This window comes from Panthera uncia, chromosome E1 (genome assembly GCF_023721935.1).
Source record: "Panthera uncia isolate 11264 chromosome E1, Puncia_PCG_1.0, whole genome shotgun sequence".
NCBI classification, from domain to species: Eukaryota; Metazoa; Chordata; class Mammalia; order Carnivora; family Felidae; genus Panthera; species Panthera uncia.
This window is the reverse complement of record NC_064814.1, coordinates 55,247,652-55,269,883: the sequence shown is the minus strand read 5'-3', so window position 1 is coordinate 55,269,883 and position 22,232 is coordinate 55,247,652. Positions and strand designations below refer to the sequence as shown.

The 22,232-nt window shown below is 49.2% G+C and overlaps 1 protein-coding gene across 5 annotated transcripts in view; it reads right to left on the bottom strand.

Annotated features, from left to right (window-relative positions):
* PIK3R5 (phosphoinositide-3-kinase regulatory subunit 5) overlaps positions 1-22,232 on the bottom strand; it is a 67,746-nt gene that overhangs the window by 11,898 nt on the left and 33,616 nt on the right. For 4 of the 5 annotated variants that reach the window (XM_049636947.1, XM_049636944.1, XM_049636948.1 and 1 more), the window contains exons 2-5: positions 11,572-11,687; positions 9,764-9,864; positions 7,710-7,778; positions 6,719-6,857 (exon numbers count right to left, since the gene is read on the bottom strand). In XM_049636947.1, the coding sequence (XP_049492904.1) occupies positions 6,719-6,857; positions 7,710-7,778; positions 9,764-9,864; positions 11,572-11,674 (412 nt within the window). In that variant the 5' untranslated portion in view covers positions 11,675-11,687. Of the gene's footprint in view, positions 1-6,718; positions 6,858-7,709; positions 7,779-9,763; positions 9,865-11,571; positions 11,688-13,230; positions 13,371-22,232 lie in introns of all 5 variants that reach the window. The other variant, XM_049636945.1, reaches the window with a different exon arrangement.

Here is a 22,232-nt window from a genome sequence, read left to right as displayed (position 1 = left end):
GCGGGATGGCCTCCAGCTCTGCAGGGCCACCAGGCCTGGGGGGAGTGAGGCGTGACCCTGCTGCCCCAGCCAGTGGTCCCCGCCCCCCGACAGGCCCAGTCCGGCTCCGCCGGGCCACTCTTACTAGTGGGTCACACATGGCGGGGACCTGTTCGCATCTCCCCAACACCCTTCCCTCTTCTTCACCAAAGGGCACAGGTTGATAGATCACATTTTTTGACCTCCCTTGCAGGTGTGGGGTGGGGGCTTCTGGAAGACCCCATTTTGCAACCTCCCTTTCCTCATTTCTGTTAACTGGAATGGGGACATGATGGCCACAGCTCCTGCGGTCATTAGACCAAGAAGTGACACCGAGGGCAGTGTTTCCTGCTAAGGATGGTGAAACAGAAAAAAGAAATGATTCTGGAATATTCAGCCCTGTGCCAACCTTGGGCTGCCTTCCAGTGGGATTTTTTTTTAAATGTAAGAAAAAAAAAATAAAGCCCTTTGAGTTGCCACAACTATTATTCTGGGGTTTCTGTTTTGGGCAACCAGCTTACTTCTAACTCATCACGCCCTGTGGTTTCTGGAACAGCTGCTCCCTCCTTTCCCAACATCTCTCCCCCGTGACTCTGTGATACAAGAAGTCTATCTTTGGCCATGATGTTGTCTTTCGGTTCCAGGATCCTATCCAGAGTCCCACACTGTATGTAGCCTGGCCTCTTCTACCCTGTAATGGTTCCTCAGTTTCTCCTGGGACACCTATGCATTTGGGGTGAGATGTTCTGTGACTAAAACCCCCACCCGCTAGTCAACGATGTTTGACTTTGCTTCAAGGAACCTATGCCTCTTATTCCATCATCAGAGACTTAAAAAAAGTATGAAATATAAATGTCTATGATCACTAAGATCCCAAGGGAGATTTACTGCCACTGAAGAATATTCAGAATTCACCTGCTACCAGGTGATGGGCAGAGGTGATCGAGCCCAGGTTTGTACCTGCTTTGATAGAAGGTCAAAGGCAGCAAGTAAAAAGCAAAGCAGCAGGGGAAATGGCCCAGGGAGGAAAGTGCTTACAAAACGGTGGCTGGGATGGGGCACCTGGGCGGCTCAGTCGGTTAAGCGTCCGACTTTGGCTCCGGTCATGATCTCGTGGTCACAGGTTCAAGCCCCACATCGGGCTCTGTGCTGACAGCTCGGAGCCTAGAGCCTGCTTCTGATTCTGTGTCTCCCTCTCTCTCTGCCCCTCCCCTGCTCGTGTGCTGTTTCTCTCTCAAAAGTAAATACACATGAAAAAAAAAATGGCAGCTGGGACAGCCCAGGATTTTCCAGTCACGCACAATGGTCTGCCTGTGCCTCTTGGCATAGAAATAGCTCTATGCAGATGTGAAAATACATTGCTGGCATCGAAGGATATGGTTTTGGGAATCAAACAGACATAGCTTCAAGGGAGTAGAGCTCTTGTCAGCTATGTGAGCGTAGGCAATGTCTGGAGTTCAGGTTCATCCTCTGGAAGGTGGGAATAATAGTAAATACCCAGGTCGGGGGGGAGGAGGTTCCTGAGGACAGATGAGACCAACCCAACCATCGCCATCATCATCATCACCATCAACAATGATGGTCCTACTTTTTTTTAGTGTTCATTTATTTTGAGAGAGAGAGAGAGTGTTCTTGAGCAGGGGAGGGGCAAAGAGAGAGGGAGAGAGAGAGAATTGCAAGCAGGCTCCGAGCTGTCTGTGCAGAGCCCGACACGGGGCTCGATCCCACGACCTGTGAGATCATGACCTGAGCCAAAACCAAGAATCAGACGCTGAACTGACTGAGCCTGAGCCGCCCGGGCGCCCCACGATCCTACTTTTGACCGGGAGGCTCAGAGAGCTCCCGTCACCTGTCCGAGGAAACCAGCTAGTAAGTGACAAAGCGTAGGTCATACTACAGCCCGCCCATGTTCTTCCTTCCCTCACACCCGACTTTACAGCAAGAAACATGAAACTTCTGAGTCTCCGTTTTCTCAGGTCTGACCTGGGAATAGTACTACTCTTCCCTGCACCCCCTAGGGCTGTGATCGGGGGAGGGGAGGTGCAGCCACCGAGGTCTGCGGGCTTTGAAGGCCACACAGTGACTCACACATATGATGCCCCCTGTCGCCCCTCGGGATTACAGATACATTCTTTGCAGGCGAGCGGTGTGGTCTACACAGCTGGCGGGGGCTTGGAGTAAATATTTGACAAACATGTGGGCTGAATCCAAGGGGCTGCGGTGGGCAGGACCCGGTGGCACTGACGTGAGGTTTCCTGCCACCCCCAGAGTGGAGGCAGCCAGGCCACCCTATTGGGGTGGAGTCAGGAAGAAGGGGGAGGCCCGAAGGCTTGATAACCTGCCCACTTCCTCCACCACCCAGCCACATCAAAGCAGGATCGGCTGTTTCGCTCATCGCCATGGCAACTGGCTCCATACGGCTCCTTGGTGAAGGGCCCATGGTCCCCTGTCATCTGCGCCCCGTAACCTGATCAGGACCTGTCTCTCAAGGTACCGCTGCCCCATCCTTACTGCCCCCAGCAACGTGAGATCCACGGAGGCCAGCATTCACCTTCAAATTGCTCTAAGGGGGGAGGCATTATTATACTCCCATTTTACAGATGAGGTTAAAAAAAAAAAAAGAAAAGAAAAAAGCTCCTATAAATTAAAGAAATGTCTTGCCAAAGGCCTCACAGCTCGGTGGCCTCAGACCAAGTACTGGTGACTCTGCTGAGTGGTTCAGCCTCAGCTTCTCCCGTGGCCTCCACTCCAGCCTCCGCCCCACTGCCTCCCTCAGCTGGGGGCGGTGGGGGGGGCGGATTGTGGGTGGGGGCACTCAGGAATCAGGCAACGACAGTCCCACAGGCCGAAACGAAAATCTCACTAAAGCACTTTCGAAGAAGCCCACTGAAGGGTCGTGCAGAGAAGGGTAATTTAGCTTAATTTACTCTTCGCTACTGATGAATCAGGCAGGGCTCAGGTTCTGGAAACGAGAGGCGAACCCGGGGACGTCAGATGAGGGAACTGACTTTTGTTCGGTAGAAAAGAGAACCCCGCAGGGTATGGCATTACCCTCCTCTATCATCTTAACTAATTTCGTATCTAATTTTGCAAACGTATTCTCGCTTCTATGAGGAACTTGTCTTCAAAACTTTATCTATCTATCTATCTATCTATCTATTTATCTTATCTATCTATCTATCTATCTATCTAATTTGTCTATCTATCTATCTTATTTATTTATTTATCTATCTATCTTATTTATTTATTTATTTATTGATGAGAGGCAGAGAGAGAGAGAGCAGGGCAGATAGCACGGAGCCTGACGCGGGGCTCGAACTCACAAACTGTGAGATCAGGACCTGAGCCAAAATCAAGAGTTGGATGCTCTACCGACTGAGCCACCCAGGCGCCCCCTGTGAGCAACTCCCTCAATCAAGGGTCTCATACCATCCTTTAAAAAAGTTCTGCCATCTTGCTGGTTCCCTCAGTAATGAGCGCAATGTGTCTTCCACGAAGGCTTACTATACATTTGCACAGGTTAGGTTTTTGTTTTTTTTTTTTAACTTGAAAATGACTCTCTGACGTGAGAAAGAGTTCATGATTTCCTATTTTGGTTCTGCTTTCCCCGGAAGAGGACAAGTTGTGAGCCCAGGCGGCCTGGCATAAACTGCCTCTCCAGGCATCTGCCTTCTCTGCCATCACCAGGACATCGGAGGCGTCACACAGTCCCCGGGCACTGTTGAGGGCAAGGTGCTCAGCAGTGAGTGACTGGGGTTCCCAGGGTCCTCTTGCTTGGAGTCCAAGAACCCTCATTCCATCTCTGCCTCCAGTTCCTCCTCTGCCTGGCTCTGGTCCCCTAGGCGTAGAACCCCGCCGTCCCCAGCATCCGGCCTTCACCCTTCCCAGCCAGCCCTCCACGCCACCTCTGCTCGCTGGGCTGCCCAGAACAGTCTCTGCTCAGCGGCGTCCCCAAAACATCTCAAGGCATAGCGTGCATTCAGGGGAGAAGAGTCAGCCGGTTCTACCTGAAATTGGGAAGCGGTCTTCCAGCGTGCAAGTGACACAGCCCTCCATCTCCCTTATCCATTTCAAAGTAAGAGTCACTTAGATCTTTGATTAGCGACTGAAGGCCCTGCCAAGGTGTTTGCATTTTAAATCCTTTCTGTCTAAATTAGAGAAGGGAAGAAAAGCTCAGCATTCTTGTTGAAGGAATTCTGGTCGTCGGCAAGACGCCCAGAAGCAATACAGATCTGTTGGTCTGGGGGAGCTGTTGGAAAGAAGGGAATGAAAGAGAATGACCCTAAACTGGCTTGTTCACTTAGGGTGCCTTGGAAAGTCAGATTGGCAAGCTGTCTATTCCTCGCGTGCCTGACTACCTTTCCTCGTACAGCACCTTCTCCTTGAGGCCTCCCTGATTTCTTCGTTCCTCCACCCAAGCCTCTGGCATGCAGCCAGGTCCCAGGAACAGGTGGGCTTTGGCGTTGGCCAAGCCTAACCAGTGCCTGCTCCCAGCCTTGGTAACCACAGACAGCTGACTGGTTGGGCAGGGAGGTCCGGTGATTGGCTGGCAGGAGACAGACAAGCTGATTGGTTGGGAGAAGACCACCCAGCTGACTGGCTGGGAGGAGAGAGATACACTGATTGGTTAAGAAGACAGATAACCTGATTGGTTGGGGGAGGACAGCTCTGCTACTTGATTAGGAGGAGACAAATCAGATGATTCCAGAAAGAAGTCAGGAGTCCCTCCAAAGGAATTTACACACAAAGCTGCAGTCCTGAGCTTTCTAGGGTCCACGGATTGTTGGGGAATAAGACGTAGTACTCTTGTCCTGTGTGTGTTTAATGTGTATGAAAAGAATTAAATGCTGGGAGCCTTAAATAGGGCCTGATGCATTTTCTCTTAAAAGAAAAGAAAAAAACAAAAGTGGGATTATAACATACAGTTTTCGGGGGGCCAGCATTTTTACTCAACAAGTTACTCAACATCTTTCGCCCTGGGTAACTCTGTATCTACGTCTTTAGTGGCTGAATAGCTACATAAAAGCTTTGAATTTTATGCTCTCAAATCTGTCAGCCTTTTCTAATTTCTTTCCTTGGGGGCAGGCATGTTTGGCATCTATTCACTCTAGGTGGTCCATGTATGTAACCTAGTTTTCTTCTATGATATTCATGGTTTTGTTTTCCACACGTCAACCTTTCATCTACCTGCAATTGATTTTATGTTTGAAATAGAATTATTACATTTTTCTGAGATAGAATTATAACTCGTTTTTAATAATAATATTTATTAAATGACTGATTTTATTCATCACTGGTTTCAGGATGCCGCTTTGTCATAGAACAAATCTTTCTATATTTAGCCTGTTTCTAGCCATTCTACGTTGTTCCGTTAACTTATCTATTCTTATACCAATAGTGCACTATTTTAATAATTTAAGCCTTATAGTTATAGTTGTAACAGACCTAGTAAATAGTCCATTCTTATACTGTTAAGAATACATAAATACACGATAAATGCATGAATAAATGCTACCAGAGAGCATTTATTCTTTCACATAGATTTTACTTTGTTAAATCTTAAAAGATATTGTTGGTATTTCTTTTAATCACTGTTACATTTATTTCCACGACACCTGCTGTTACTACAATATTGATTCAATCTGGCAACATGTCTCTTAAATTACTTATCCTTTAGTTAAGTTTGTTTCTCTATGTAGGTTACTCAATCTCTCTTCTTTTGTATTTTTAGTTGCTATTATAAATTGTTTTCTTTTTTTCCCCCCTCAACTATGTTTTCTTACTGGTTAATGACATATGGAAAAGCTCTTAGCTACCTGTTTACTAGTTCGGACAGTTCTTCAGGTGATTCTCTTGGCCTTGACAGACAAGCAATTGTTTGATTTCTGCATAATTAAATTATCTTTCCGAAAGAGGAAATAGTCTTTATTTTTGCCTTTTTGCATAGGCAAAAATACTTGTAAGCACAAAGATGAAGGTTATCGACTTAAATGGAAATGCCTCTAGTATTTCGCTGCGGGCTGTTACCTTATTAAGAACACTTCCGTGTATTACTAGTTTCCATGTATTAGAGGAGTTTTAAATATTAGGAACGAATGTAAAATTCTATCAGATGTTTTAGGGGCATCTACTGAGATGTTTATGTGACGTCAGTGTTTTGAGCGACTGCTGTTGATGAATTACTTTATCAGGCCACCTCACAGTAAATCTTACCAATCAGGTTTTCTCTTGCTCTGTAACCGTTCTCTAGGACCTCATTTTCATGTCTATTATAGCACTTGCAATTTTGCGAGGATTCCTACTTACTTCTCAGACCCCATAGGTGAAAACTTAGCACGAGGCCCTCGTCCACACCTGTCAGGGCACCCATCAACCTGCCTGTTCCTGTCACCCCCCACTTCCCTGGCCAGGACCCAATCTATGCACACATCATTTCCCTATTTGATCCTGAGGCAAAGAGAACAAGCAAGGGCCTGTCGTCAGTATTGTGGGGGCTTCTCTGTCTGGCCTGGGCAGTCTCAGAGACCCTTTGGCAAAGCAGAGCACAGGCAGAGACCACGTAGTGGGGTCTCCTGGCCTTGAACCCCAAAGGATTCCTCCTTGAGTCACCTCCTGTGTTCACTGCTCTCAGCCCTCCGATGCTGTGTGCACCAGTAAGGGGAGATCCCGGCCCTGTGCACCTGCCCCCCTCAGCACTCACCTGGGGCCTTGAGTTCAGCATCAATGAAGGTGAGCAGCTCCTGGCAGATACTGCAGTAGGGAACAGGCCAGGTCAGGAAGCGGTGGTAGGTTCTGGCTGCTTTCAGAAGGAGATCTGAATCTGGCGGGAAGTGTGGTGTCTGGGATGGAAAGGGAAAGGCAAGCAGAGACGTCTGGGTAAGAGAGAGCTCACCGATATTCCAGAACATACCCTGCTCCTTTCTGATACGTTCCGCAGAAGGCACACTGCTCCTGGCAGCAGTGTGTCCAAGGCGGAGGGCAGAAAGAACCGGAAGTTACCCACAGGGCGTGACTTACAAATGATAAAGGTGGCACCCAGAGGCACCTCTACTGTAAGGGCCGTGACTTTACCACACGTAATATCTAACGCACGAGAGCGCCCCTCTGAAAAGCTGTCACCTTGGGGGTCATCCTAAATGGTGCCGTTGCCGCAACTCATCTGGGGTAATGGTCTCCGATGCCTAAACTACCTTTCTTTCAATACTCTCGTTGAGGCAAACGTTTATGCTTTGCATGGATTGGTTCCATGTACGTACGGTCATCTGATGATGCCACCGGTCTGGTGAATATGGGATGATCACACCGGGGGACACGGACTCCTGGGCTACAGAATAAGGTGGACCTAAGATCTCTCAGCAGGATCTGTTTCCTGGCTCGTGAACAGGCTGTTGACAGCAGTCCCCTCCACGGGAGCCTGGATATACCAGGCGCCATGGCATCCACACAGACTTATGGAGGCCCTTCAAGATGGCCGCTCTGATGCCATCAGAGGCTTTGTATATTTAGCCTGTTTCTAGCCATTCAGGGAGTTATGGGGGCTGCTCTGATGCCAGAGGGTTGACACCCATTTCAAGGGCGTGGCTTGACAGATACCCTAAGTTGTCTCCGGAGGTGTGAGGGCTCTGTCCCCATGGAGACCGTCCCTCCCTGTCCCCTCTCACTTCCCCAAGCTAGCCCGCCCCGGAACTTACACAGAGAACAGTGGAGTAGAAAAGCAGAGCCAGGGGGGCGAGAAGGTCATAGGTGCCCTTCTCCTGGACCTGTGGACAGGACAGGAAAGCAGCGTGAGGCTCATCACAGGTGCAGAACAGAGCAGCGTTTCCTTTTTCTGCACTTTCTTTTTTTTCTTACGTGACAGGCAACGTAACCACAAGGAAACAATGGGAGAAATACAACTTAAAAAAAACCAAACACTCACAATATCCCCCCTCCAAATGAACGCAACCACAGCTAACGTGACAATGCTTATCCTAACACCATTTTTCTCTTTGTACTTGGAAATCATAGCGTGTATGTTTTTACTCCTAATGTTTTTACCCTATAATGTTATAAATGAATTTGTTTTGCTGCATCATCTCTAAGACCACCTTTCCCCCACCCCTGGTGCTCCTGGTTACACATTTCCTTTTTATTTGTGTGGTAAATCTTTTTTCAAATTTGTTGTGTGTCTTTTACTTGTATAGATTTTCTTCTGATGTCCTGATTTTAGAAATGCTTATTTGTCTTTTACGGATTTTTGCTTTTGTGTGCAAACACCATGTAAAATTCATATTTCCTTCCTTTTTTGAAGCTTCATTTTCTTAAATTTAAATCTTCAATCCACTTAGAATACCGTATGCTGTATGGTATGTGCTAGGAATCTCACTCTGTATTTTTCCAAATGTTTGGTAAATGTTCGCTAAATCATTTAATAAACCTTACTGATGCAATTTTTTTGTATATTAAAATCTGTTTATACCTTTGGATAATATCCATCTTTTTATTCCCTGTAATAATATTCCTTCTGATAGATCTCTGTAATTTATTATTTTGGACACATGACATTATTTTCTTGCTACCCTAAATACTTTTGCAATGAAAAACTTGGTGCACGTTATTTTTTCTGTAATTTGGATTATTTATCTAGGTTAGGGTTCAGGAAGTGGAGTCGATGGATAAAAGACTATAAACCTCTTTCTGACCTCTGAAACGTGTTGCCAAGTTGCTTTCCGAAAGGACTGTGCCAGTTACAATACCCTGCGTGTATGAAAGTACGAGTCTCACTATAGCCTTCCCCGCACTGCTTGTTACAATTTTTGACCACACTACAGACCCATGTGATTTAGAATTCTTTGGTCCAAATGGTAAAGGTCTCGGCCCCTTCCGGAACTCGTGGGGGTTGAAGATGCAGAGAGGACCCCACCACCGTGCTGTGCCTGGTGGCCTCAGCAGGCTCAAGCAGAATTCTCCTTCTCTTGGCCCCGAACAGACCAGGTGCCTGATACACCTGCTGCTGGGCCCCTTCTACAAAACCCTCCCCTCTTGTCACGCGGTAGTGGATATTTGGGCTTATAAGTTAAACGCTCCAAAGGTGGCTTAGGCTCTTCTGAGTTGGTGTGCTTGTGGATCAGGGTATAACGGTACCCGGTAAATGATGGTGCCAGAATTGGAACCTTGAGTGCCTTGGTAAGCCAAGACTTCCCAAGGGACAGCTTGAGAAAGTCACGTTTTCCAACACAGTTACGTATTTAAAACAAAAATGAAAAAAAAAATTAAGCACAGAATTCTTTATAAAAGAGCCAGAATCCTCTTTAGGGACTCACAATTATTCTGGAACCCCAGCCCAGCTGAGCCCTTAAACACATTGCTGTTCTAAGTCATCAAAGCCTATTTCTTACGGACCGGCCGTGAGACAAGGTCTCAGTTTCCCTTTCTAGTCAGTTTTCTCCTCTGTGTCTGTTTTTACGGATCTTTTCGAGGAAAGGAATTCGGGAGAGCTTCCTCTCTCCTTTCTAGTCAACACTTGGACTTACAAGCCATGTCTGTCTTAAGAAGCAGCTTAATTAAACTCAGATCCGTGGCTCACGAGTCCTCGTCTTCCTGGTGAAAGGACCACAGCCCTTCCTAGAAGCCTTCAACTCACAAGCACCACTGGAACAGAAAGTTCCCAGCGTCTTTGCCAAGCCCCTCGGTGGGCCAGGCACCCCAGAACTGACACTCCGTGGGGGCCTTTCCCTTGACTCTTCAGTCCCAGGCTGGCCCTCACCTCTCGAGTCTTCTGCAAGATCTGCTCCAGGAGGATAAGGAAGTGGCCCGGATCCCTGCTGACCAGCTCCTGCAGGCTCCAGCAGTTGAGACACAGCCCGGCTGGAAAGGCAGAGAGAGAGGCAGGTGTTCAGCTTACGTCTGGACAGAAGTGGGAATCCCTAGGGGCACCCCTGGGGTATTCCTTTCTAAAGAGTCTGAGAAAGCTCTGAATCAACAGTCCACTCTCTCCTTCCTCATCAAGACACAATGACAAGCTTCTTATTCCTGCAGATAATGGCTCAAGAGACAGAGATGGGCTGGGATCCCCCTTAGGGGCCGTGAGTCTGCACCCCTTGCCTCTGGAGAGCTACGGTTCTTCCACCAACCCGGCTCCCCTGGTTTCCTATAGGGGGTGCCGGAGCATGCAAGGTGCAGGGAAGGAGGGCAGAGGCAGAGGGCGGTGGAAGAATAAGGGGAGGAGCCACAGCAAGCCCCGCCCCAGGAAGCAAGACCAAGGCTACCACAGCCCTGGGACTTCCCAGGACCGCCTGGCCACGGAGCCGAGGAAGGCGGAAGCTACATCCATCTACCTTTTGAAAGCTACAGTGAGCACTTGGTCATTCTGTAACTTCCCCAGACTTTTGCACTCTGTCAGGCTCCGTTTCCCCGCACTCGGCCAGGGTAAACCCCTAGAGATTAAAGGCGCTGTCCTAGAGGCCTGTGTGTGCACGCGCACACGGGCGCATGCGTGCAGTGGAGGGGAGAGGCGTAAGGGTGGAAACGGATCGACCACGAATTTCACGGAGCCCAAGCTCCGGGAGCCTTCATGTGCAGGGGCTCCTTCTAAGGTCGGGGAGGCCCAAACGGTGTTTTCGTGCGGACATCGGTTCTCAGAAAATTTGCTAAAGTCGGATCTTTTTTGTGTTCTTTTCCTTAATGATGTCGTCCCCCTACCTCAATTCTATACGCTTAGGCTTCGTCAACACCTAGGTAGGAAGTGAACAGGGAGCAAACTGCCATCTATGTGGCATCTATGTGGAACCTCAGGAAGAGGTTCCCGTGGTTGCTATCTCACGGACAAGGCAGGTGGAGTTGTGAGAGGTTCAGTGACTGGGGTGAGGTTATAGCAGCCAGTGAGAGGCAGTTTTAATACAGATCTGTTGAATTCCAAAGACAGAGGAAAGCCTCTCAAAGGCGGTGGCATTAGAGCTGAGACCTGGGTGAGAAGGAGCCAGCTACGGGCAGTTCTGAGGGAAGAGTTCCAGGCAGCAGGTGCAAAGGTCCTGAGGGAGGGAGGAACCGGGTGTGTTCAAGGAGCAGTGGATATCTATCTCATGGCGTAGTTAGCGAGGCAAGTGAGACACGAGACGCGAAAAATCTTAGAAGCACGAGAAATTATTACAGGCAGGCCCCGGTCTTCAGAGATACAATTGCCCCAGCCTGTATCTGGAAAGATCTAGAAACCAAGGGAACCATTCCGGGAAGAGCTATCTACGAAAGCCTAGCTGCTCTGTTGGAATCAGTAGTTGTATTTCTAAGCAGGTTTGATAGCTTCTTCAAGGTTGTACTTCGACACACGGGAAGAAAGCAAGATACGGTCCCGGGAGAAGGAATATGTTACAGGAGCACAGACAAACTGCCATATACCGAGGGCCTACTCTCCATCGGGTGCTGTGCCGAGCACCAGCCCACGGGAGGTCCAGCCCACGGGAGGTCCAGGGGCTCGGAACCACAACCTGCCGGCTTCTGTGAGCTGCCCAGTGCTCGCCATAGCCCCTGAGGCTTTCTCGGGCCCCGCGGACCCCACCCCTGCTCCCCCAGACCTACCTGACCAGGAGGTAGAACAGCGGCTGAGGCTGAGGCCATGCAGGCAGCGGTCCAGGGCATGCTGGATACGGTCCTCCGTGCACGTCGTGGCCCCTGGCTGCATCCTGAGTCATCGCCTGCATGGGGGGGGAGGGACAGACACCGGTCAGTCTGGAGAGCCCCAGGCTTAGGGAGCAAATGGCCTAGCAGAGCAGATGGCAGTCCACAGGCACTCCCAGCCCGGCCCGATCAGCCCTGCTGTGGCCCCAATGCCAAGGGCGCAGTATGGAGGCAGAGAGCCTACAGCTGTTGGAGCCCAACAGCACAGAGATGCAGGCTGCCAGGGGCGGGGAGCTGAGACGGAGGCCCGCCTGGCCCACCGGGCAATGGCGAGCATCCCCACGAGTGCCCGGGAGCAGCCAGACCCCAGCGGGCAGGGGGACTCCTTGAGAAAAATCAGAATCTTAAAGCCACCGAGCAGGGGCTTTAAGAAAAGGCTGATTAGCAACAGGTGGGGAGCCATGAGAAGCGCCAAACGCTGAGAGCCTCAGCGGGGCCAGCGCAGCTTCTTGGCTAACGTGTGGGGGCTCCTGGGGCCCCGGGAAGCCACGGCAGGTGGTTTAGCATGGTGAAAAAACCCGGTTTCTGGCAGCAACAGACTCGGACTCAGAGCATGACTCTGCTGTTTAGCAGCGCACTTTAGGCAGACTTTTGTTACCTTTTCCCAACCTCAGTTTACTTCTCTGTAAAATGGGGATAACACGGCACTGACCCTGTAGGGCTGTCGGGAAGAATGCCACAGTGGATGTGCCAAGGAAGCTTTCGAGACACGAAGGCTATCCTGCTATAGCCTTGGCCAGACTCACACTCTCCCGTGTTCACCCCTCTCAGGGCGGACCCCGAGGCTGGCCCGTCAGGCCAGGTCCTGGAGGGAAGCCGAGGAAGCAGAGGTCCAGCTCTGTGGAACTGGGGACGGACCAGGAAACCACAAGCAGAAGCACAGAGCTCAGAGCTGAGCCATGCAAACGAGATGCAAAACTGTGAAGTCCTAACGCGGACCCGGCTGCGTGACCAGACCACTAGGTGCATGGAGGCCCCGCGTAGGCAAATAATCCCCCTACTGCCCCAGCCTGGGAGGAACCACATGCCGGCCGAAGGGAACACAGTCCCTTTGTGAGCTGTCCAGCGTCACCTCACCTCAGTGAGGTCCCCGGTGGGCCATGCACCATGGGGCTGTCTCCCTCTCTCTGCCCCTCCCCCATTCATGCTCTGTCTCTCTCTGTCTCAAAAATAAACAAACGTTAAAAAATAAAAATTAAAAAAAAAACCCAAAAACAAGGATTGGTACTGGCATCAGGCCAAAGGGGGAGCCCACTCTGGGTCACTGGGAAGCCTCCCGGAAGGGACACTTAAACTGGATGAGGGAGCTAGGAGAGAAGTGAGGGGAAGAACATTCCAGAAAGAAGAGACGGCATCTGGGTGCAGGAAGGAGCCTGCCAAGGACTGAGACCCTGGAGCCGAGGGCCAGGTGCCACCACCTCCTGGCTGTTGAGGCAGCCGACTGAGTTCAGAAAAACTGCCACTCGTGACTCAGGACCATGGACACTGGGTGCTTCCGTTAGCAGCATCTGGAAGCCCAAAGTTGTCCCCGGGCCCTCCCAGGGCAACTTTCCCAGTCACCTTTGGGCCCTTTGTCTGCTGACTCCTCGACGGGTAGCCCAGGCAGTGGATCCACTGACACTGGGCCTGACCGGGCCGATTCCAGGCTGTCAGGCCCCTCCCTCGCCTCGATGTGCTGGTCCCCGGCGTGGATGTGCCTCCTGGGGACGAGTATTTGTCATACACCCTCAGCCTTCTACCTTCAGCCCCACTACAACACCCCGTCCAGCTCAGAGCTCTTCGGATTCAGAGCTAACAGAACCTGCCGCAGGAGCTGGAAAATCAGGCACCTTCCAGAGGATGACTTTGGGGGCATGGCTGGCCGGCCCACATGTCCACAAGGGACCCTTTGCCCGAAGGATAATCTCTCCCCGTTAGCGCCAGGGTGGGTTCTTGGAGGGAGTTCAGAGGTCACCCCCCCTCATGCCCTTCATTCCACAAAAGGGGAAGCTGACACCCAGAGAGGGTAAGTAAGGGGCAGCCCGGGGGGGCGGGAGCCAAAGCTGGAAGAACCAATGTGGATATCAACAGACCACGGCACCAGGCGGGACTTCTGTGTTCCCGAATTGTGGGGACAAAAGGTGATCCATGACCTACCTGCTCCTGTAATAAGAGTCACAGTGAATGGCGGGGACGGCGCCCAGCCACCACCTTGGGGGCCTTGCCGGGAGGGGTCCGTCCAGAACTAACACAGCTGCCTACCTGCCCCTGCCAACACGGGAAGACTGAGGACACGAGGGGCTTATCCAGCATCCCAGACGGCTCTCCTTTGTCGCCCGGGGCCAAGGGCAGAGGGGCGTTAAGAGAATCCCTTATTCAGACTGGATGCTTGCCAGGTGGGGATGTGCTGTTGTGTTCTCCTGTGACCCTACTCGGCCAGCACACCTGCTCCCTGCGAGACCCGCCAGGGCTGAGAGAAGACGTGAGCTCCTTGGGGGTGGGGATAGGGAGGTACCAGCAACAAAAGCCGGACTTGAGCTGTTTTGTTGATCCTTGACCCTGGAGGGCTCCCACCGGGGTGAGGGCAACTTAGCGGTAAGAGGCTGATGGCTGGACCACCTTTGGGGGAGACTGGAGGGAGGGGGATGGAGAGATGGCTAATCTGTGGCCCGGAGAAGTTAGACAACTTGCCTAAGGTCACACAGTTAGGAGGTGGCAAAGCCAGGATGCGAACCCAGGGAGCCTGGCCTTGACCGCTAAAGTGCACTGCCCCCTCGGCGATGTCAGATGCCAGTCGCTGGAAGAAAAATAAACTCAATTCATGTTTCTACACCCAGAAGTGAAGATTCTGTGAACTGTAACACGATCTTGCTTTAAGAAACCTACATTCCCGGGGTCCCTGGGTGGCTTAGTTGGTTAAGCGTCCGACTTCGGCTCAGGTCATGATCTCGCGGTCTGCGGGTTCGAGCCCTGCGTCGGGCTCTGTGCCGACAGCGTGGAGCCTGGAGCCTGCTTCCGATTCTGTGTCTCTCTCTCTGCCCCTCCGCCCCTCCCGCACTCACATTCTGTCTCTCTCTCAAAAGTAAATAAACATTAAAAAAAAAAAAAAAAAAAAAAAGAAGCCTACATTTCCAGTTGCTGGGAATCTCGAGCCCACCATGTCTGTCTACACCAGCTGCTCACCCTCTGGAGAGGGGATCAGAACTCACAGAGGCACACTGTCCCTGTTCCGCTGAACTGGGGCCAGCGATCTCTAGCCTGGAGAAGGGCCGAACCACACCAACTGGGTTTAAAGTCCCCTCCGCCCAGTCCCTGCTGCAAGGGACAGCTGGGTTGTGTCACGAGGCAGGAATGAGTCACCCTGCCCTGTTGTGTCCCACTGTGACGATGCAAACACGAGATGTAAATGAACATTCTCGGCCAACGCTGCTTCTGCTGCACACACACCTACCCTCAGGGGTCGGCACCCCGTGTCCCCTCAGGGGTCGGCACACCGTATCCCGGGGCCCTCGCTGCACCCCTCCGACGCCTGCTGGCCCACGCCGCCTCCCTCCTCCAGGCCCCTGACACTCCCATCTCCTGGCCTCAGTGTCCCTGGCTGTTCACTGGAGGCCATCAAGGCCTTCTCCACGGGTGAGCCAGACGTCCCCAGAGGCATCTGGCAGATCTCCCGGTGTGCCTGTCTCCCTGGCACCCTGACGCCATCTAGGGCTTGCCCCAAGCTGCTCTAAGAGGCAGGACTTGCCCGGGGCACTGGGTGCTGGGGGTCAAGGGAGGTGTGAGCTCGGCCCGGGGATCCTCAGCCGAGTTGCCCTGGGGGTTGACCCAGCACACGGTGGCTGGCCACCTGGACCTTCAGCACACTCATTTCCGTCCGATGAGTCAGCCGTCAGCCGTTTCTTCTGACTTGTCAGCGGAACCCCAGTGGCTTTGGGGTGGAGATTAAGAGGGAGGAAGGTGGTACCCCCTCCCTCCCCAAGGACGATGCCTCCTTGTTTCAGAGACTTGGCAGGCAAGGCCTGGCTTCCCCTGGCACCTTGCTGAGAGGAGCATCTGTTGTGAAATTCCAGCTGCTGCCAGTAAAGGGAATGTCCGCTCACCCGCCAGAGGGGGTGGTGTTGAAACCTTCAACTACCATCTCCAAGTTCCTCTTCTGAGCCGGTAAGGGTGAGTCTCTACTGGGGACCCCGGATAGGACAGAGAAGCCTGGAGTTAGGGGGCGGCGACCTCAGAGGGCACAGAGGAAGAACTCATCTTCACATGCTGACCTGATCCGATGACGCAAGACACAGGTCATCTTCCCTCATGTGGGGGACCTAGTCAAAGGTCCTGCCTGGGTCCAACGTTCCTGGGGCAGCCCCCACACGGGGCAGGGAGGACGGCTTCTTTTCCCGGGGGATGCCTCAAACAGAGTGGAATAGCACAGGTGGAGGGCCTACGTCTCACTGGGAGACAGGCAGGCACCTCCAGGCACTGGTGGGCACCCCACACTGCTTCCCTGGTGTTCTGGAACATTCTAGGCCCATGCTTTGAAGTCTTAGTTCCACAGATGGGAATAAGAGAGGCACCAAGGCGTGTGGTCCTGCACTGACCCCGCCCACTTCGGTCCTGGGTCTCTCCTCCCTCTTTCCCTTCCTCTCGATCCCTGGGGTTTGACCTCCCTTCTCTAGCCCCACTCTCCTCCACGTGACTGTTGAAGGCAGAATCTCTTCCGTGACCTAATTTTAAAACCTCCCGTCTCCAAAGCAGGAAGGATACACCTGAAACTAACAATACTGGGCTAAGAAAGGGTGAAAAGGAGAGGAGAATGAGATGGGGAGGGGGCATGAGGAAGTACTTTTAGGTACCACTTTGACTCTTAGAACCAGAGCGATAGTCCACATACGTCAAATTAAATAAATAACTCTAGTCAACTAGGATTGCAAGGGGGGGGCGGGTGGGGTGAAAAACACAAACAAAACAAATTAACCTGACTACATTATAAGTGAGTAACGTAACTGCATTGAAAGGGTGGGGGATGAAAGAATTAAACTGAGGAACGTTGGAAAATAGTATTTTGACTGGATGCTGTAAGGATAAAGACAAAAAGAACTATGCACATAGTTTTCTAAGTATTCAATCTGTTTGTCGTAGGGACGTGTGTTTAAAACCCTGAGACTTCTTTTATGTGCATGCTGTGACTAAACAAATAAGTAAATCTATCATAGATAATGAGAGCCAGCTTCTCACTATTGGAGAAAGAAGTTACAAATAAGGAAGGAGGGAAATCTAGGGTGAGTCAATCTTACTGGACTGGAGTTGGAGAAATCGGCATGAACTTGTGGTTTTTAATGTATTAACACAGAGATACATACAGAAGTGAAAACGATGTGTGTATGTTTGCATTATTCGCATTACAGTGCATACATACTGACATATGGGTGTCTGGGTTAGCATCCGACTCTTGGGTTTCATCTCAGGTCATGATCTCACGATTCAGGAGATCGAGCCCCACACTGGGCTCTGTGCCGACAGCATGGAGCCTGCTTGGGATTCGCTCTCTCCCTCGCTCCCTGTCCCTCCCCCACTCTCTCTCTCTCTCTCTCTCTCTCAAAATAAATAAATAAATAAACATTAAAAAAAGGAAAATGCATACATATATTTTCTAGCTCTGCTGAGAGAGCCAGGAAATGACATCCCAATAACAATGAGCACATCCAGTACCCAGGTCTTGGTTTCTAAATACCATTCTCCACTCAAAGGAACCAGGGCTCCTTAGAGAAATGGCCAATTCTAGGAGCCGGGCAGGAAATACACAAGATCAACCTGGCACATCTTACAGTGCCAGAATACAAGTCATTCCTTGAAAAAGGGCAGGAGTGTCAGAAGGACACGGGAGCCAGCTCAAAGGAGCTTCCAACGGCCAAAGCCAGGGCAATTTGAACAACAAAATAAACAATGACAGTGTTGGATTACAATTCGTAGAATGAAATAAATACCCATGAGTGTATACTAATGTTATAAATAAGAGAATATGGAGGGGAAGGAACAGGTCCTCTTTACAAAAGAATTCCAATTAATGTGGATAGAGGGAGAGAAACGCAAAACCACCATTAGGCAAACACCACAGTAATAACTGCCCTCAGTATGGATGCTAAAATCCATGGATGAAAATCTGAGAGGAGACAGGTATTTGCATAGTCTCAAAGTATCTCCTCCGAGAAATTAATTGATTGCAAGGGAAAAATAATTTCACAGTGGAGAAACCCAGCCCTGCCTTAACCTCATGATCCAAGTTAACATTATCAATAATAAGACATATGAAGATCATGCATCCCCTGATAGAATGCACTGAGAGGGACATAGTTCACTTCTGTGGGATTCTTACCAAAAATGCATACACACAATCGAATCATGAGAAAAATACCATTCACAACCCAACTGAGAGAAATTCTGTAACATCACCAACTAGTACTCACCAGAATGTCAAGGTCATAAAAGATAAGGAAGCCAGAGGAACTGCCACAGATTGGAGGAAATTGAGGACACAAACAAACTAGACACAATGTGAGATCCTGGAAGGGACTCTGGAATTAAAAGACGATATTGCGGGGGCAGAGGGGGGGAATGGCTAAAATCCAAATGAGGTCCACAGTTTAGCGAACAGTATTGTACCAATGATCATTTCCAAGTTTTGGTAACTTCACCTTGTCATGTAAGTTGTTAACATTAGGGGAGGGGTGAAGGGTCTCCACGGTTCTAAGACCCTTTATGTAGTTACATAGCCTGACGGATCCTTTGAATATCCTTCCGGATGGTTATTCAATGCTTTGCTGTCCTTCATGATCTTGTTTGAAGTTGCTACTTCATGTGTAGACACACGTCCCAGTCATTGGTTGGTCGGCCAGCCCTCACCCCTGACTCAATGTTCCTAAGCTGGGGTGGAGAATCTCTGGGGCTCTTGGAGGACCGAAAGTCCTCAGAGAGGATGCATTTTGATGGCAATCCAGAAGTCAGTATATTTTGGACCACCTTGACATCACCTATGAGCGAATGTTGCCATAAAAATTTGATGTCCCGTTTGCATTTGTGTCTATCACCAATTTGGTGTCGCCTAAAAGGACAGGGCATGCCAGATGTGTTCTTGGGATCTACTAGAGCTCGAGGTTGAACCCAATGAGTTGATGGAAAATGTTTGGTAAGAGGAGAAAAATTTACCTGAAGAGAAACCAGAAGATAAATCAATGGAAAATATTTAGAGAAGTGCCTGGCACATAATAAGTGTTCAGCAATGGCTATCTATTAGCTGTCAGCATGCTTCCCTCACACAGACAATTCTATGGCCCAATTTCAGACGGCATTGAGATTGGGCCAAGAAACGAAACACCCCCTGGATGACTGTGATGCATGGTCGGGCTTGGAAAGTAACGTTTTCTGGTTTTCAAAGTCACACACATTCTAGACTATATGACTAGGAAAGCATCCTGGAGATGAGGTGGTGCAACCTTCCCATTCTACGGACGGGAAAACAGAGGCTCTGAGCAGTGAGGAGTCTTCCTCGGATCAGAAAGTGGCAAATCTATAGCTAAAATCTGAGCCTAGAACCCAGGAGAATCCCAGGAGACACCCTCTTGCTTCGGTGGGAATCCGCTTCCACTGCCCATCTCTGAGTGACCTCAGCTCCTTTCCTCAAGGTTATTTTTGGAATCCTTTTGTCAATTTCTTTCAGAGTTATTGTGTAGGTATCCAACTCCTTCATGTGTCAACTCTGTGCATTTAGGTTTTCTGACAATACCATTCATCTTAATCAAGATTGGAAATTTTACTAGAAAAGATTTAGGCCTAGAATTTCTATGTGATTTAAAAAATTGTTTCTGAACCTGTGATTTTAGCCCCTTTCTTAATCTAAACGTTGTAAAATCAGGTTTTAAGATACAAACCTGGATTGGATTTATTTTAAATATTTTTATACTGTATCACCATTCTTTCAATAATCCTTTTTGGACATTTATAATAAATGTCATAACTATGAAAATAGCAGTATTTTGGGGGGGGGAGGCAGCAGCTTTAAGTGTGATTTACTTCATTGCTGTTTACTTTTTTTATTTCTTTGTTTTTATATCATATCATCTCTAGTTATGAGTTCTTTATTTTGATTCATTTCTTGTTCAGCTTGAGTACTTTGAGTAACTTCAGGATGAGTGTGTGGGTAAGGTAGTTTCTGAGACTTTAGATGTCACGGTCATTTCATTCATTGAGGCTCACAATGAATTCTACCTTTGCCAATTAAAAGAGGTGGCATAATTCATAATCTTTTCGCCTTCAAAGTGTTTATAAACCCCCCAAATTATTGACTGTAAAAAATGGCTACAACAAAAAGAATTAGGTAAGGTGGTCTGGTACAAGTCAAGATAGAAATTAATATTGTTCAAGAAGATAAATAAAAAAACAGAAACTGCATTAGGAAAAAGATCCCACCTATAGTCACAAGAAAAAAAAAATGAGAGAGAATAGGCTTTACAAATATGCAAGATTTTAATGAGATAAAACTTTGAGGGGACACAAAAGGCGGCAAATAAACGTAAATGCATACCCTGTTATGAGACGGGACGATTCAATGTCAAAGAATTACTTCAAAATGGATCAGAGCCTCAATGTAAACAGCTTAAACTGTAAAAGTCTCAGAAGAAAACAAAGGAGAATGGCCTCATCATGCTGGATATGTCAATAATTTCTTGGATATGACAACAAAAGTACCAGGAACGAAATAAAAATAAAGTGGATGTACCTCAAAATCTAAAACTCTGTGCATTAAAGTCAACAGAGTGAAGAGGTAAACCTAGAGAATGGGAGAAAATATTTGCAAATCATATACCTGATAAGGAGTTATTGTCCAGAATATATAAAGAACTCCTACAACTAACTCAGGAACAGCAACAACAACAACCACAAAAACATTTAACAATGGACAAAGGACTTGAAAAAACATTACTCCAAAGAAGACATACAAATAGCCAAGAGCACATGAAAAGATGTTCCACATCATCAATCAACAGGGAAATGCAAATACAAACCACAACGAGACCCCACCTCACACCCATTAAGATGGCTATTGTAAACAAAACGAAACAAAATTGTTAGGAGAAATGGGGACACTGAGCCACCGTTGGCAGGGACGGGGCGGGGGGTGGGGTGGGGATGAGAAATGGTGCTGGTGATTTCTCGAAAAATTAAAAATAGAATTACCATATGAGCAGCAATCCCACTTCTTACATATATCCAAAAGAACTGAAAGCAGAGACTTGAACAGATGTTTGTACGGCCAAGTGCACAGCGGCGAAAAGGTAGGAGTAACCCAAGCGTCCATCAACAGGTGAACGGACCCGCAAAATATGGTCTAGGCCAAAATGGGATGTTAGTCAGCCTCAAAAAGGAAGGAAATCGTGCCACGTGCTCCAACGTGGATGAATCTTGAGGGCATTGGGCTAAGTGAAATAAGCCCGTCACAAAAAGAAAACTGTACAATCCCACTCAGATGAGGTGCCCAGAGTAGTGAAATTCACAGAGACAGAAAGTTGAATGGCGGTTGTCAGGGGCTGGGGGAGGGGACACGGGTACGGAGTTTTAGTTCTGCAAGATGAAGTGTGCCGTAGGATATTGCACAACAAGGTGGACGTGCTTAGCATTAGCGAACCACACACTTACGAGTGGTCACGATGGTAACCTTTCCTGACGTGCATCTCCTACCACAACGTTTAAAAAGGAGGAAAGAGGTAATTAACTGACATCTTCACAGTATTACATAGGGAGGTCAATTCTCTCTACCTTTTCGCCTAGAGAACAGGAAGGAAGGAGAGAGGGAAAGCGGGCAGGCAGACAGGTTGGCTATTACAGAGCAGCTGTTCTGTGTCCGAGACCGTGCTGGGCACTTCCACGTGATTGCCTAGTTTAATGGTCAAGATCACCCCATGACATAATCACAGTTATCCACGGTTTCTGCAGTTCAGGGAGAGTCGACCGTGTCTTTGCCCAAGTTCCTGTGGTCACAGTTCCTACAACCTGAGCCAGAGGTACATCCCAGGTGGCCGGACTCGCAAAGCCCACATTCTTTTCTATGCCACGTTCATAGGAAATCATCCCTACCATTTTCTGGACACTCGAAGGGCTGAGCATGTGGTTTTGCCTCTGTGTTATAATTTGAGGCTTTTCAGAGAAGGCATCTTGCACACAAATTGCCCGAATTCTTGCGGCCAGTGACTCATTCTCCACAGGTTAGGACTTCCCACTTCGTCTGTCCCTAGCCTACTTTTCAAGACTTAGGATTAGTGGAGGGGCGTGTAGCTAACACACGTGTCTACCACAGCAGCGGCAGGGGCGAGCAGATACTGGAAGGACTCCAGGGCCAGGAAAGGGAAAACCTGAGAAATGGTAGGTGTGATGGAGGGTGGAGGTGTGTGCAAGGAACAGGGAGGGAACAGGGAGGGAGTAGGGCTGGAGCAGACGTGCAGGAAAAGGGAGAACCATCAAGGAAACATAGATAAGCCTTGGCTGACTTCCCAACTTTGCCCGTGACCTTCTTTACCAAGGAAAGGGCACAGAAATTC